Raw genomic sequence first — 14,582 nt, forward strand, 5'->3', positions numbered from 1 at the left:
GGCGCCATGGCGGAGCTGCGGCTGCCGGGACCGCGGGGGGACGGCAGGGACTCGCCGGCCGCAGGGGCCGGCCCGCGGGACCGCGCCGGGCAGGCTGAGGGTACGGGCTGCGAGTGGGGAGCCGGGGCCCGAGGGATGCAGCTGCACGGTGCGGACGCGAGGGGCGGCTGGGTCAGGCCCTGCTGTCCGGGCTGCTCCGCCGCGGTTCGGGCCGGGGAACGCCCGCTGGGCTCCAAGTCCCCGCAGCCGGCGCCGGGCTGGAAACGAGGGTGGGGGTGGCTCTGGAAATGAACGCTAACATGTGGTGGATTTTTTTCCCTTCAAGTCGCGTGTGTTTCTCAGTGCCTAGCACGGACGCTGAAGTGGGCGTCCAGGAACTCTGGGTTTGGAACGCTTCGGCAAGGGTAATTTAAGACGTGCTGTAGAAGGCAGGCTCACGATAGAGCCGGGGCCGGGCAAGAGTTCTTTGGGAACAGAGGAAGGAGTGCGTGAGCTGTTGAAGTGACAGCTGGGGGGGTTTGCTTTACTCCCGGCTCCTCTTGCCAGATCCGCAACGGGAAGATGCCGAGAGCGACTGGAGTACTGACTCCTGGAGTGACTACGGCAGTCGTGACAAACCAGGGACTGCTTTGGGAAGGACTGTGCCAGACGGGAATGTGCTTTTTCCTGATATCTTTCACACCGATCATCTTTTGTTTTACGAGCGATTCAGCGCTTACCAGGATTACATCTTGGGTAATGTTTTAAATAAAAAATAATTTTTCATAGGAAAATAAGATAGTGTTAGTTTTCTTGTAGTAGAGGAATTCAGTTTAAGTGGAGTTAATTGATTATATTAAGCTGTGAGATACTTTTAATAATGGGAGCTGGAAAAGATACAGTGTCATGCCATCACTTATGCCATAACCCCAGATGCTTTAGCTGGTGAGCCAGGAGGTATTAATTTTGATATAAGTAAATAAAATGTGAATGATGGAAAGACAGAACTGTTTGTAAGTAGTGGATTCTATGCCTTGTTTTAGCTGGTCTTCCTAAAATTTTTTTTTGCGTATTGTAAATCTGTTTAAGATAAGGCATAGGTTATATGTTTAATACCATTAGCACTGAAACGTTCAGTGTCTGGAAGGTTGGGTCTTGGATGTCTCTGAGAGCAGCACAAACCAGCAGAAATGCTAATGGTTAGCATGAGCATAACAGAATGAAGAACAACCTTAGACGTGGTAGAGGAACATTTCAATTTTGTTGACTTTAATTTTCCAGTGATCTGGAGGCCTTTTCTTCCATTCCTTGCATAAATGTAGTGTCTCCAATTTCTTTCTAGCTGACTGCAAAGCTTCTGAGGTGAAGCAGTTCATAGCTGAGTACCTGGAGAAGGTCCTTGAGCCCTGTGGCTGGCAGGCGATCTGGCGCACTGATGTGTTTCAGGTCCTTGTTGGGGTGAGTGGATCTCTGCTGCTCAGGCATTTGTCTGCACTTAACGTAATTTACCTCTCTAACAGACTTTTCTAAGTCTCTCAATGTCCAGGTTTGTGTTGCAAACCTTGGATGTTCACACTTGCAGTTCTATCACATGGAATTGAGGAGGGAAAATCTTTGGCACCTCAGCTCTTTTCTGCCCAATTAGTGACAAAATGACTTTCACTGGCCCAGATTATCTCTTTGGATTTGTATCCTGTGGGTACTTTGAAGAATGAGCCTCAAAGGAGTCCCAAAGGGCTGAGAGGTATTGATTGATTTGTTTGAGTCTGAGGATGCCGTTTTTGCCATTTTTTAAAAACAGCAACACACACACACAAAAAAGGGGGGAAGCAACTTACTGGCCTTGTTATGAGCATTATGTGGGATTTGAATGAAGTTTTGGATGTGGAAAAGGCTCTCCAGCTGTGGGGTTATGAGAAGCTTAACTCTGGGTTATCACTTCAGCTGAGGAGATGGCCTTGGCTCTATGGTGCCATTTGTGTTGGTTTGTGTGGGGTCAGCTGGGACCTTCTGTGGCCCTGACTGAGGCACATCACGGTCCCCTCCCTCAGCTGGATCTGTGGTTCTGAGGGATTTCTGGCTGTTTGTTCCCACAGGTGGTTGGTGTGAATTTCCCAGCCCTGAAGGCAGTTGTGCAGCTCAGTGAGCCATTCCTGTGCGAGTCCCAGGACAGCAGCTTTACCCAGGAGTGCATGCAGGAGCTCTTGGAGCTGAAGGAGCATCAGATCCTGCTGCAGGAGCTGTGGGTTGTGTATGATGAGTCAGGAGAGTTTGACCAGACAGCACTAGCCATAGAGCATCTCAGGTAGGACAATTGTACCCAGTGGGTCCTGTCCTGAATTCTTGGGTCATGCTGGCAGCTCCACAAGCCAAGCTTTCCAAAGTAATTCTGAATACTGGTGCTCTGAGGAGACTGCTTTCCCTCTTTTTCACCCCAGAGTTCCTCGGACTGTATTGCTTGTAGACTAGTACACTGTTCTTTCTCTTAAACAACACTTTGCTGGATTTTTCTCCCCCCATTCTTCTTTCTGCATTTTGCCTCTTCTCCTAAATTTGCTCTTTATTCTTTGGGTGTCTCTTCACATGTTCTATTTTTTTTTCTTCTTTATCATCTGTATCTTTTCTACCTCCTTTTCTTTCTGGCACTACATGCTGTTTGAAACCTCTCTACAAATAGGCTGTAGGAATGGACAAAAAAACTAAATTAGGAGGAATGACCTACATTGTCAGAAAGAAAGCTTAGCTGAAGGGTGATTGGCTGAAACCAAACAACCTCAAAAATCTGAAGAGTGTCAGTGTTTTCAAATCCAGGTTTTAGCTTTCACTCCCTTTTGAGGAAGTAGGGCACAGGTTATTATGAATTTTGAGCTTAGACACACAAAATAACTCTTCATGCAGGTAAGCAACAGACAGGAAAGATGACTTTGCATGTACTGAGCAGTGTACAGGACAGTACCATGAATTTAGAGAGAGGTGATGCTTTGAGGTGAAGTCTCAAGTTGGTAACACTATGTTTCCAGTGCCCTGGACGCTGCTGTCATGGTTTAACACTTTGTTTCCAAGGTTCTTCTACAGGTCCATCTGGAGGACCTGGGATGAGGAGGAGGAGGATGAGTTTGATTACTTTGTGCGATGTGTTGAGCCCCGACTGAGACTGTGAGTACAACACCTTTGCTGTTCTTAGGGCAGAAACACTGGAATGTGTGATGTGGGAATTGTGACTCACAATTAGGTGTAAAAAGCCCCTGTTGACTTGTAAACCAAATCAAGTTTGTTCTAACAGCATTCACTGTCTGCTGGTCAAAATCTTGTACGAAAAAAGAGCACAACTGAGGCTGCCACTTGATTTCTGAGCCTTTCTGTTTCATCAGATGGTGCCCCAATCCTAGCAATAGTTACCCTCACACTGGTGTGAGTTGTAATTGTAATAAAAACTGGCATGGGATGCTCCATTCTTTACCTCTGGGCATGAATTAAAAACCACAAGAGTTGAATGTAAACGCAAACTTGTAAATTGTTAATTCTCTGTGAGGAATGTGTGTGACTCTTCCTCAGTTTTTCTAATAAAGGCTTAGATATTACCTTTTAAATGGTTACTCTTTTTTATGGCTGTGCTTATGCCTTTATTTAGGGTGAATTTCTGATTTGTAGAACAATCTTTCAAGATAGGTGGGTAGCTGTTTAGAAAGTAAAATGTTTGTGTCTGTTTAGATTTTCTGGTTATGCTGCTTTCAAATAAAATGGAGTAGTGTTGATGTAGACTGCAGAGAACCTTGACTTAAATACTGCTGCAGAACTCCTCAGGTTCTCTCCAGTCTCATGTCTGGTCTCTGAGGATTGTGAATGTGCCTCGTGCTCACCCCTTGCTCTGAATTGCAGGCACTATGACATCCTGGAACAACGGGTGCCTTCTGGGCTGGTAGCTGATTACCAGAACTTGTTGTCTCAATGTGAAGAGCTTTATAAGAAGTTTTTAGATGTGAGGAACAACATATCAAGCAGTGATTCGGACTCAGAAGCAGAAAACGTTTCCATGGTGGAAGGACTAAAATTGTATGACAAAGTGGAGCACTTAAAACAAAAGCTAAAACTAATTGAGAATCCTCTGCTGAGGTAACTGGCGGGTTTGTGCAGGAAGGAGGTTCCTAAGGGGAATCACATAACTCAGAGGAGGTGGTTACTGAAGGAAGAGCTGTTGGCTCTGTTGCTCTTGTTGCAGGTACGTGTTTGGTTACCAAAAATACGGCAGCATCCAGGCTAAAGGACTGAGACCGACGGGTGCCAAGGTCATTCATGTTGTGCCCTGGACCATGACAGCAAATCTGCTCCACCTGTTGGCAAGGGACAAACTTTGCCCAGAATCTTGTGAAGACTTAGAAATACAGGTGCAGTAGCAGGAATTGTCTGTCTTGCTAATAGTTTTTCCTCTCAAGAAGCAATGTAGAAGAATAAGTTAATTTATTTGCAAGTTAATACAGTGGTGGGATTGTTCTGTCAGTTAAAAAAAAAATCACTAATTTAAACAATAAATGGTAAAATTGGATGATTCAAATAATTTCTTTTTATACATTTGTGCTTGTTGAGTACACTCTATGAGCAGTTTCCTGTGTGTAGGAAATAAGATGAACTTGTAACAATTCTACAATGGAACGCTGTAAGGCAAGACACTAGAGTTAAGTTTTGAAATGCCCATGTCCCTTGATGCTGCTGATAATGATCCAGAGTTTGAAAGAAGTTTAGTGTTCTTGCTTTGGTACTGTGTGGGAAATACATTTATTTTAGGAGCAATCATGTTTAGTTTTAGTGAATTCAGACAAGACTTGCTACTTCAGCAGTTAAGAAGAAGCTGAATTCCTTGGACCCAAATGAAAAGGTTTGCTGTAATTCTGATCATATTGATGAATTACAGGTTGCCAAAATGGAGCCATGGGGAAGGTCCTGGAGTAACTTTTAGGCTATAAATCTGATTTTCTGACTTAGCAACTGTAAAAGTGCTCTTATCATACTTACCCTGGAATTTGCTGGGAAGCAATAAATATGTAATTTTTCTGTGCTGTCATCCTTCAGTATGGAATCCCTCACTATGGTTTGTGAAGGATATCAGTGTGCCCTGACACAATTTACCACTGTGGTATCTGAACTCTATTTGGGGGTGACTCATACCAGAGTAAACACAAGAGTGTTCAGACCAGCTCTGATCTACTTGCTGAATTGTTTGGTTTTTATTTTCTTTACCTTCTGTCATCTATTTCTTTGTGGCAAATCACTTAGGCACAAGTATTGTCCTGGAACCAAGGCCATAGTGAAGTTTGCTTTGGGGTGCATGTGCTCCTTGATCTGTATGCCCCAGTTTTCTCCTGGGGTGAGTGGTCATGACACAAACATCAAAGTCATGTGTTAAGGCTGGTTTTGTCCACAGAGGGCTACAATTCTTGAATGCAAAGTAGAAATTTTGTATTATTAGTACCGTTGAATGAGTTTCTTTTAAGCAAAAGCAGCAACATTTAATTGAAAGCAAGCTCTATGGGCATAAATGCATCCATTTTTAGAGCATTCTTTGGGAGCTGATTGTATTTTTTTTTTTTTTATCTCTTGCAGTTTCACCGTGATCCACTGGCAGCTGTAAATGCCTGTTATGAAGGAGACAGGGTCATCATCTGTCCTGGCCATTATTTTGTGGATGGCGTGTTCTCCATTGCTGATTCAGTAGAACTAGAAGGTAGAAGAAGGTTTGCTAGTAGTCTTTGCTACTTAAACAAGTAAATGGAATGCCTTAAACTAGCTCTGTGAAAGGATTTACTCTTGGCAGAGTTTATCAGGAGTATTTGCTTTTTTCTTTAAAGTATTCCTGTTTCTGCTGCAGAGCTGTGCCTGATGCAGGGTGGAATGAGCTGTTTCATTAGCTGTAGTGCAGATAAACTGCATATTTTGCTGATTAATAACAAATTCATAATTTTCTCCTATTTGTCTACATAAATGGTGATTATGTAGGTAATAGAGAGGATTCAACAGAAACCTAAGGGGCTTGATGGTTGTAATAGTGGAAACAGTGAAGTAATTCTGAGAGGCTTCTACCAAGTTAGGAGTACTTGAGAAGTGTCCCTGTTCTTCTCTGTGTGTCTGAATGTGTCTCAGGGGCAGCCTCTGAGCCCCACTGCTGTCCAGCCCCAGGGAGTGCAGGGAGAAGGAGCCAGGAGGTGCTGTTAGGATTTACTGGTGCCACTTGGAGCATGTTGGTGATGGGGGAGCAGGGGCTGCCAGTCTGGCTCTGCAGTGTGTGAAGCATGTGGGTGGAGGAGGGAACTTTTGTTTAACACGTTTTCTGCACAAACAGACACACCAGATGTGATATTTAGGATTTTTCTTACAAAATATTTGTGTTTTAAATACTTCTGCTTTGCCTAGGATATGTTGCTGTCTCTCCCTCAGCATTCTTGATTTCTCAGTCCTTTGCTTCAGGCAGGCACACACTGTTGCACTGTTAGTCTGTTTATCACTGGGGCTTCTGCAGCTGTTCAGATACTTATTTAGTTGCATTTTTATCTTGTCGAAGTTTCTTAATGAGAAGAAGTCTCAGAGTTTAATTTCCTGCTGTTCTAGTCTTTATTTTTCTTGCCCTTCTTGTTTTATGAGTAATTTTCCTTCTTGCCCATCTCCAGTGTGTGTTTGATTTATCCAGACACACCATGTGATAACCAATGCACCTGCAGGACAAGGGACCTCGATAAAGTGCTTTATTTATCTCAAGAATGAAAATTGTGTATGATGCTATTTATTGCTTTTTTAGCTTTGAGGAAACTGAAGTACAAATGATGCAGTATCACACATTAAAGGAGGAACTTCTCTATTTTAAGAAGCAAGGCATATAAATATGTATTTTTAGTACAAACCATTCTATGAATAACAAGTACTTGTCAGGTATTTAATCTTCTTATAAGGACTCCTGTTAGATAAGGTATTATAGCAGTAGGAGCAGCCAGGAACATTTGAAGTAGGAGCATCAAGACAAAGTTTTCTGGCACTAATCTGAGCAGCTGGCTGCTTTGGTGGCTTTTTTGGGATGGAGGGGTGACTCATGAAAGATAAGCTTAGCAGAGCTTCTATTTTTTCCCAGACACTATGCAGTCTGTACTAAGGTTGAAAGTATGAAGATCAGTAAATCAGGGATAAACAAAAACTTAGAGGAATTGAATAAGGTTAAAGCAGTAGCCGTTTCAGGAAGTCATGATAAAGATAACTTCCATGCCTGACAAAAAGGTGTTGCAAAGACACCTAAGAACTTCCCTTCTGCCTGTGCTATAGTTGTTCCAGCTGGCTGGGAGCCTGCAGCATCAGCCCTTCTGTCTGTGCTCAGTGGCAGTGGATGGCAGTGGCCTTTGGCTGCTCTGGAACCCCTCAGGCTCAGGCAGGGGCACAGCCCTGCAGGGCAGTGAGCAACACTGGGCAGCAGGTGAATCTCCCTTCATTCTAGAGCTGCTGCTTCAGAGGGGAAGTGTAAAGCAAGCTAAAGGCACAGTTAGAGAAAACTGCAGGCACTCTGCAGGACAATCATTCCTAAAAATCCTGCTTTGGATAACAACATATTTCTGTAGTAGTGAGAAGTTAAACTTTTGCTGTCCTGTGGTGCTCTTTTTACATGCTGGAACTGCCCCCTGCCACCTCTTCTTTAGGGGTTACCATAAATCAATAACAGTGGGAAAAGATTTCTAGGTCATATCATGTGTTGAAGTATCAATCACTTAACTTTGCATTAAATTGCCTGTCTTTATAACTTTCTGCCAACTCTTGTTCAAAGGTTTTTATTTTCATTTTGGTTTTAACCTTTCCACTTGCATGTGGCAGTATTTATTTATTTATGTTCTTGGTTAAAAGCTGGCATCCTGCTTGGGCACTTCTTATCTGTGTTTGCTTTCAGAAAATGATAGGACTCATGCTGCTTTAATGGATGTTGCATTATTGCTTTCCTTATCATGATTCTTGTCAGTGACAAGCAATAAAAGCTTTACATGGTCATAAATTTTCCTGTAAGTGCTTAAATGCTGACAACTGTGGATGGCTTAGTAAATCAATGTTGGCATGTGCTTGTGAAAGCTGCTTTTTAAACTGAATTAATCTGGAAGCCTGTGCAACACAGGAACACTGAATTTCCCCCCAAATTCTGTGTAAATAGGGAAGCTGAATGAAGCATTCTAACAATATCAAGCACTTTGCACTTTTTTCCCTAGTGTTGTGGTGTGACTGCTTTTCCCCTCTGTGTTCTCTAGAACCTCTGCCTGCTGTAGTGAACTTCTGTCCTTTGAGAGCAGACTGGAGATGCCTGTGTGTCCTCAATTCCTGCATGCCCCCTGCTCTGTTGGTAACTGTAGGGAGTGAGAGCTTTGGCCTTGACAAATGTGAGCTCAGTTACCCATTTGTTTGATTATTTTTCAGATAACTTTGCATTTTGTTGTGTGCCATTCAAATAAGGTAACTTTTGAGTTTAGTTTGGAGTGCTTGTACCTTGGCAGAGAGGCGATGCAAGGTGTAGCCTGGCCACTTGTTAAAAATCCTGTTCAAGGTATTAAACATCAAGGTTTAAACTTCTGTTATGTACTGAGCACCTCATTGTCACCAGATACTCTCTGAGCTTGCATCTTTCTCCTCTGCTCTTAGGCTATGGCCTGCCAGATGATGTTGTGATAGAAAAACAAGGGAAAGGAGACAACTTCTTTGACTGTACAGGAGCCAATATAAAGATCTCCAATTTGAAATTAGTGCAGCACGATGCTGTGGAGGGGATTTTAAGTAAGTATAAAAAGCATCTTGACCTTTTTGTGACTCTTTCATAATTAGTGTTAGAATTGAAGCTGGGACCCAGTGTTGCAGTTTAACAAAATATAGGGAGGAGCCCTATGGGTATCCATATCAAGTCTTCCCTCCCTTTTTAAAACTTGCTCGTAATGTGGATGTCAAAAATTACTTCTGTTTGTACTTTCAAGCTATTGTGGCTCTTATGCTTTATTCTTCTACTGGGATAAGATCATTAACTTGATCACTGTTCTGCTGTTAAGGCAGCCTGACTCTGAGTGCACCACAGCGTGTGTCAGGCTGCCTGGAAAAGGAAGCAATTCTTTCCACAGAAGAGCTGCCATGGCAATATTCAGCTGTAGCTGACCCCAGCTGAGGAACAGCAGGTGCTGTCAGAGTGCTGTAGAACTTTGTTTCCAGCACCTTCAAACTGACACCCAACTAAGTCTCCATTGTATCCAAGGAGTTTATTGGCAGTGGCCTTGTTTTTGCAGAAGATGCCAACTAGTGTTTTTCCTCAACTGACATTTGGGTTTTAAACATGCTAAAATGTTTATTAACACTTGTATGCATGTATTTAATATCTTTTGAATTCAGAAGTCTCTTAGGAATGTAATGAAAATAATTATTGCTGTCATAAAAAAAAAAAATCAAAAACCTCTAGAGACAAGTCTCCAACCAGTGCTCTCTCATACCAGTGTCCCTGCTTAGACCAGAAAAAACAACATGAGTTCAAACCACACATGAGCAAATCAATGAATTGAACCTGAAGTGGATAAAATGAAAATATCACACTGCAAAGGTGCTGCAAGGAGCTTGTCTGTGTGTAGGAGGGTTTTGTCTTTGCAGAGCTGGTTCATACAGCAATAATTGTTTCTGTGTATGTAGATGTCCATCATGGGAAAACCACGCTGGAGAATTGTGTGTTACAGTGTGAAACCACTGGAATAACAGTGAGGACATCAGCTGAGCTACTGATGAAAAACTCAGATCTCTATGGGGCAAAGGTATACACACATTCTTAACTTTGGCTTGTTTCCCAATTTAAAATAAAGGTTTCTCTTTGGAAATAGTGCAGTCAGTCACAGGGTGTGGCTTCTGTTGCTCTGGAGAGAACCTCTACAAATTCATTTGTAGAATGATTGCAGAATCAAGATTGGTCCCAGGGGTCTTGTAGCCTCTTATCAAATCTAGTGAAATGTCTCAGGCTGATTTGTGTGTGATGATAACAAAGTGATGCAGTAACAGGGGATATCTGTGAAATAATCATTGCTGCGCAGCTGATTCACGTCCTGCAGTACATTTCTAGTGATTTTCTGGTTTCTCTGCCCATAACTAGTTTTCTGTTTATTCTGCAAGTGAAATGCCCTTTTTGGACCCCTTTTGATTCTTACAGAGGGATGATAAACACAAAAATGGACTCTGATTTGGATATTTTGAAGAATGATGGGGCTTGAAGTATTGAGAGGGATGACTAAAGCACAAGCAAGTAAGACAAGGCTGTTCAGCTGCTCTTCAGCAGGCCTTCATGCACTGGTGCCCCATGCTGTGGGGCCCTAGCCTTGAGCAATGTTGCTTGAGCTGGATAACAAAGCTGTGAAGGTGGAGGGGTAACACCACTTTGCATTGTGCAAACTGGTAGATGAACACAAAGATGTGCCATAGAGTGGTCAAGTTCGGTGTTATATGTGCCTAAACTACTGGTGAACTGCTACCAGCTGTATCTTGTAGGGTGCAGGTGTGGAAATCTATCCAGGAAGTGCGTGCTCCCTGCTGCACAACGGGATCCACCACTGCAAGGAGGGAATACTGATCAAGGTCAGTCCCAGTCACAAGGTGCTGGTTTGCCAAATGCTAATCACTGCTACAATTAGTGCCACTAGGTTTGGGCTGGCTCAAAACCCTGCTGTGCTATGCTGGAACACTTATGTGTCAGACATGGTGCTTGCCTTGGGCTTGCCTTCATCCTTGCTGGATAAACCCGTTCTGCAAAGACCAACCCATCCTACAGCCAGCCAGCCTTGCAGCAGCTTTGCAGTGTGCCATTTTCATTTTATCCACTCCAGCAGCCACCTGGTTTTATTTCTTATCTGCCAAAAGGGGAAAATGCCTTTCACAGTGTTTCCTGTGTAGGCAAATAATTCTGCTCTAGCTAATACAGAAAATGGATTCTACTTAAAACTAGATGATTTTTGTGTCCCTTTAGCTTGACATGGCATGTTAGGTTTCTCTTTTGTTCTGTAGAACTTCTTAGATGAGGATTATGAGGCTCCCAAGATAACCATGGTTCATAATATGATCCACAATAATGATGGATATGGTGTGGTCCTGGTCAGACCAGCAATGCCCTCTGAAATGAAGGATGCTTCAGGACAAGGAACTAAAGGTACTTTGCTTTTCCTAGAATAAACTCCTAAAACTACTAAGTCTAGTATACCCAGGTTTTTGGATTGCATATATCATAACTTGTATTTAAAATTTGTGGCTGTCATGAAGTGCTTAACCAAAGAGTGGGATGAGTTGACAATGTTAAGATTGAAGAAAATTAATTCCAGGATTTTTTAATGATGTGGCTGCTTTGCATGACTGCTGATGACATTCTGTTTCCTGCCTTAGGGAATACACAACCTACCCAGGCAGGTGATGAGACAGCCTGTGCAGAGGGCTCCAGGCAGGAGCAACCTGGATGTGTCACTGATGAGTTGGAGCTTTGTAAGCAAGCTGAGACTTCTGAACAAACTGAAAACAACTCTGAAATTGCAAATGTACTTGGGGCTACTTCTGCAAAGAAGACACAGATCCACAAGAAAAGACTGAGTGAACTGGGATTTACAGAAGCTGATGACAACTTAATGTCACAGGACATGTTTGTCTCTGTTGAGGGCAATCAATTCAAATGGAATGGAAAAGGAAGTTTTGGTATCTTTTTTTTCTGACTGTCCTGACTCTTGTTGGCATTGCAGTAGGATTTGTACAGTTATTGATCAGGTCACATGCCAAGAGTTGTGCAATGGTGCTATGCTTTTATTAGCCAAGTGTAATCCCTATTAAAGGACTGTGGCTGGAAACTCACTTGGTTCTTCTGTCCCATCTTCTCCAGGCCTTAAATCTCCTGGGTCAGCTGCCTTTGTGATGCACACATAGGACTTCTTTCCCTTGCACTTTGTTTTAAGCCTGGCTGAGCTCTCAACAATGTCTTGTCTCTGTTTTTAAAATCAGCTTTATCACCAATGGGCAGAATGGGTCAGGTTGGAAGGGAGCACAGTGGGTCATCTGGCCCCACCTCCCTGCTCCAGCAGGACCATCCCAGAGCAGGTGGCCCAGGATTGGGTCCAGACAGTTCTGGAATGTCCCCAGGGAGGGACACACCACACCCTCCGTGGGCAGCCTGTTCAGTGCACATGAAAGTTCTTCCTCATGTTCAGGGGGAACTTCCTGGGCATCCGTTCTTGCCTGTTCCTCCTGTCCCAGTGCTGAGCCCCAGGGAGCAGAGCCTGGTCCATGCTCTGACACCTCCCTTTGGACACTGGCACACAGGGAGGAGGTCTCCTCGAGGCTGGGCAGGCCCAGCTCCCTCAGCCTGTTGTGAGCAAAATGTGCCCTCTTGTTCAAATGCTTTTTGAAGGTTTGGTGTGCTTGTTTGATGGTGTGAGTGTTCAGTAGTGTGAAGCATGTTTGTCACAGGTATTGAGCACATTCTTGGTCCTCACAGTCACCTGTGCAACTGTTTATAAGGAAGTGCTATTCATTGATAAGCAACTGCAGTTTAGGAGAGAAATACTGCAGGTTAAAGCTGGTGTTTGGCTGGAAGAGTACCTCTGAAATAGCTGATAGTTACATAAGGTGGTATGGTAAAAAAGTAGTATTTGAGGAAGTGTCCAGGATTGTGGCAACATTCTAAGGTTATGTAGGAATCCATGTCTGAATAGCAAACACACTGCAGTTCTACAGACCAGGAGCAACATCCCTGGCCTGCAGCCACTCCTGCACAAGCTGGTGCAAATGCTGCTGTGTTCCTTGAAAATGAGTTTTAATGTCTCTGATGTCTAGTTCTTGAGACACCATCCCCACAGTTTTCACCTGCTACTCTCCATCCTGCAGGAAGGTCAGAGATTCCCCCTCACCACCAGCACTGCAATAAACAAATAGCTGCTCTATAGACACCAGTCTATGGGGATTTATTCCCAGCCTGGCTTTCAGGCATCAGGTTCCTGACCATATCTACAGCCTTTATACTATGCTACTATGGGAAGATAGGTTGTAGGGATAGTGCAGAAGGCAATTCTCCTCAATGGATTACAGCTGTACTGATTGCTGAGAAATGGAGACAGCCTTGCCTGCCCCATGAGGTGGGTGTTATAAAAGAGTGGGTTAGCTGGTTGAGAGTAAGTTGCAGTTGGAGCTTGAGAACCTGAGTCTGCTGCAGTTTGAGATGGAGTCTGCTGCCTGTGCTGTGAGGAGGAAGGCACATGTGGTTATGGGACAGACAAGGTAAGATGCTGTGTGAGGGACAGGCAGGGTTAGGTGGCTGGGTGAGGGACAGCTTGGGGTTTAGCCTTCTACAAGTCATGTAGAAGGAAGAAGGGAACGTGCAGAGGAGAGAGGGAGTCATTGCTGTGTGGAGCTGCCTGTGAGGAAAGGAGTCAGAGCTGCTGCAAAGAAGCTGTGAGAGAAGGCATGTAGGGTTTGTAATAAAAGACTGGTATTGGTGCCAGTCGTGTCTGTCTCGACATACCTGCAACGTGCTACCCTTTGAGTTCCAAAAGTCTGCTTTGTGCTAATGGTGACACAGAAGGCAAGATAAGACCTGCAGAGAGAGTAAGGTTTTATATTAGATCTTGAATTACAAAGCAGCCTGGGAGACTGTGCCATCCTTTCCCTGCTTCTGGGTGTTGGTGTGTTGAGGGCAGACAGAACTCCTGATTACTTTTGTCTTTCCAAGTATAGAAGAATCTTTTCTGTTTTTGACTTGTTTGAAATACAGGAAGAAATGGCAGAAACCTTTTGGCCTTAAGATGGGATGACAGGAGGTGTGAAAGACTTTGTCTTGCATCTCACCACTTTTCTGGTGTTTGAAGTTATTCCCTTCTGCTCCCTGATTTAGTGGAAACAAACTGTAAGCCACTACAGTCTGGAGAATTCCCTGTTTGGCTATGTCTATCTTGTGTTCCATTCCTGGGGGACGTTTCATAGATTATCTTACTTTTCTTTTTGGCATTGTATCGTGTAGTAATAGATGGCTTTTCAGTTGTGAAGCTTTGCATTTTCTTTTGAAAATGAGAATGCAGGCCTGTAAGTGTCTCAGGGCAGGCTTGATGATTTTAATTAGAATAATTGAATTCAGAGCAGCTGAATTAGCTAGATTTAGTTGTTATTTCAGCGTATCCATTTATACATGGACATTTCATGATGGTAAATTTTATTCTGCCTTTTTGGCTATGTATACCAGGCTAACTCTTGCTGTTTGCTGAATAGTGAAGCGATACAATAAATTATTCTCTTGGACTTTTAAAATTGCAATTTCTTTCAAATCAATAAAAAAAAAATTGCTGACACCCCCTTCCCATGAACATTGGTTTTGTTTTTTCTATTAGGTATATGAGGTACTTGTATTTTTACTCCTAATGAAAAATCAATTTCATCATTTCAATGTAAGATAACTTTGATAATTCCTACTGTTTGAGGATGTTACTCTGCAGCTTTCAATTTAAACATCATCTATGTTTATGTTACTCCCCCTGACTAAGAATAATTTCAACAAGCCAGTAATTATTTTGGTAGGGCTGTCATAGACTTTTCTTTGACTCAGTTGCTGT

General features: G+C 43.3%; 1 protein-coding gene across 1 annotated transcript; it reads left to right on the plus strand.

Annotated features, from left to right (window-relative positions):
• SHCBP1 (SHC binding and spindle associated 1) lies at positions 1–11,822 on the plus strand. Its single transcript, XM_062499971.1, has 13 exons — positions 1–100; positions 547–735; positions 1,322–1,437; positions 2,076–2,284; positions 3,043–3,135; positions 3,859–4,092; positions 4,199–4,364; positions 5,578–5,698; positions 8,632–8,763; positions 9,655–9,773; positions 10,498–10,584; positions 11,011–11,152; positions 11,383–11,822. The coding sequence occupies exons 1-13, from the start codon at positions 7–9 to the stop codon at positions 11,700–11,702; spliced, it is 2,022 nt and encodes a 673-aa protein (XP_062355955.1). The 5' UTR covers positions 1–6; the 3' UTR covers positions 11,703–11,822.
• Positions 11,823–14,582: the final 2,760 nt, after the last annotated feature.

The sequence above is a fragment of the Cinclus cinclus genome, chromosome 11 (genome assembly GCF_963662255.1).
Source record: "Cinclus cinclus chromosome 11, bCinCin1.1, whole genome shotgun sequence".
NCBI lineage: Eukaryota > Metazoa > Chordata > Aves > Passeriformes > Cinclidae > Cinclus > Cinclus cinclus.

Bases quoted from the DNA above. Each gene is read 5' to 3' on its own strand.
- SHCBP1 (XM_062499971.1), top strand. From the start codon at position 7: ATGGCGGAGCTGCGGCTGCCGGGACCGCGGGGGGACGGCAGGGACTCG. The intron at 5,699-8,631 runs GTAGAAGAAGGT...CTCTGCTCTTAG, and splicing joins TGATTCAGTAGAACTAGAAG to GCTATGGCCTGCCAGATGAT. The intron at 9,774-10,497 runs GTATACACACAT...TGTATCTTGTAG, and splicing joins CAGATCTCTATGGGGCAAAG to GGTGCAGGTGTGGAAATCTA.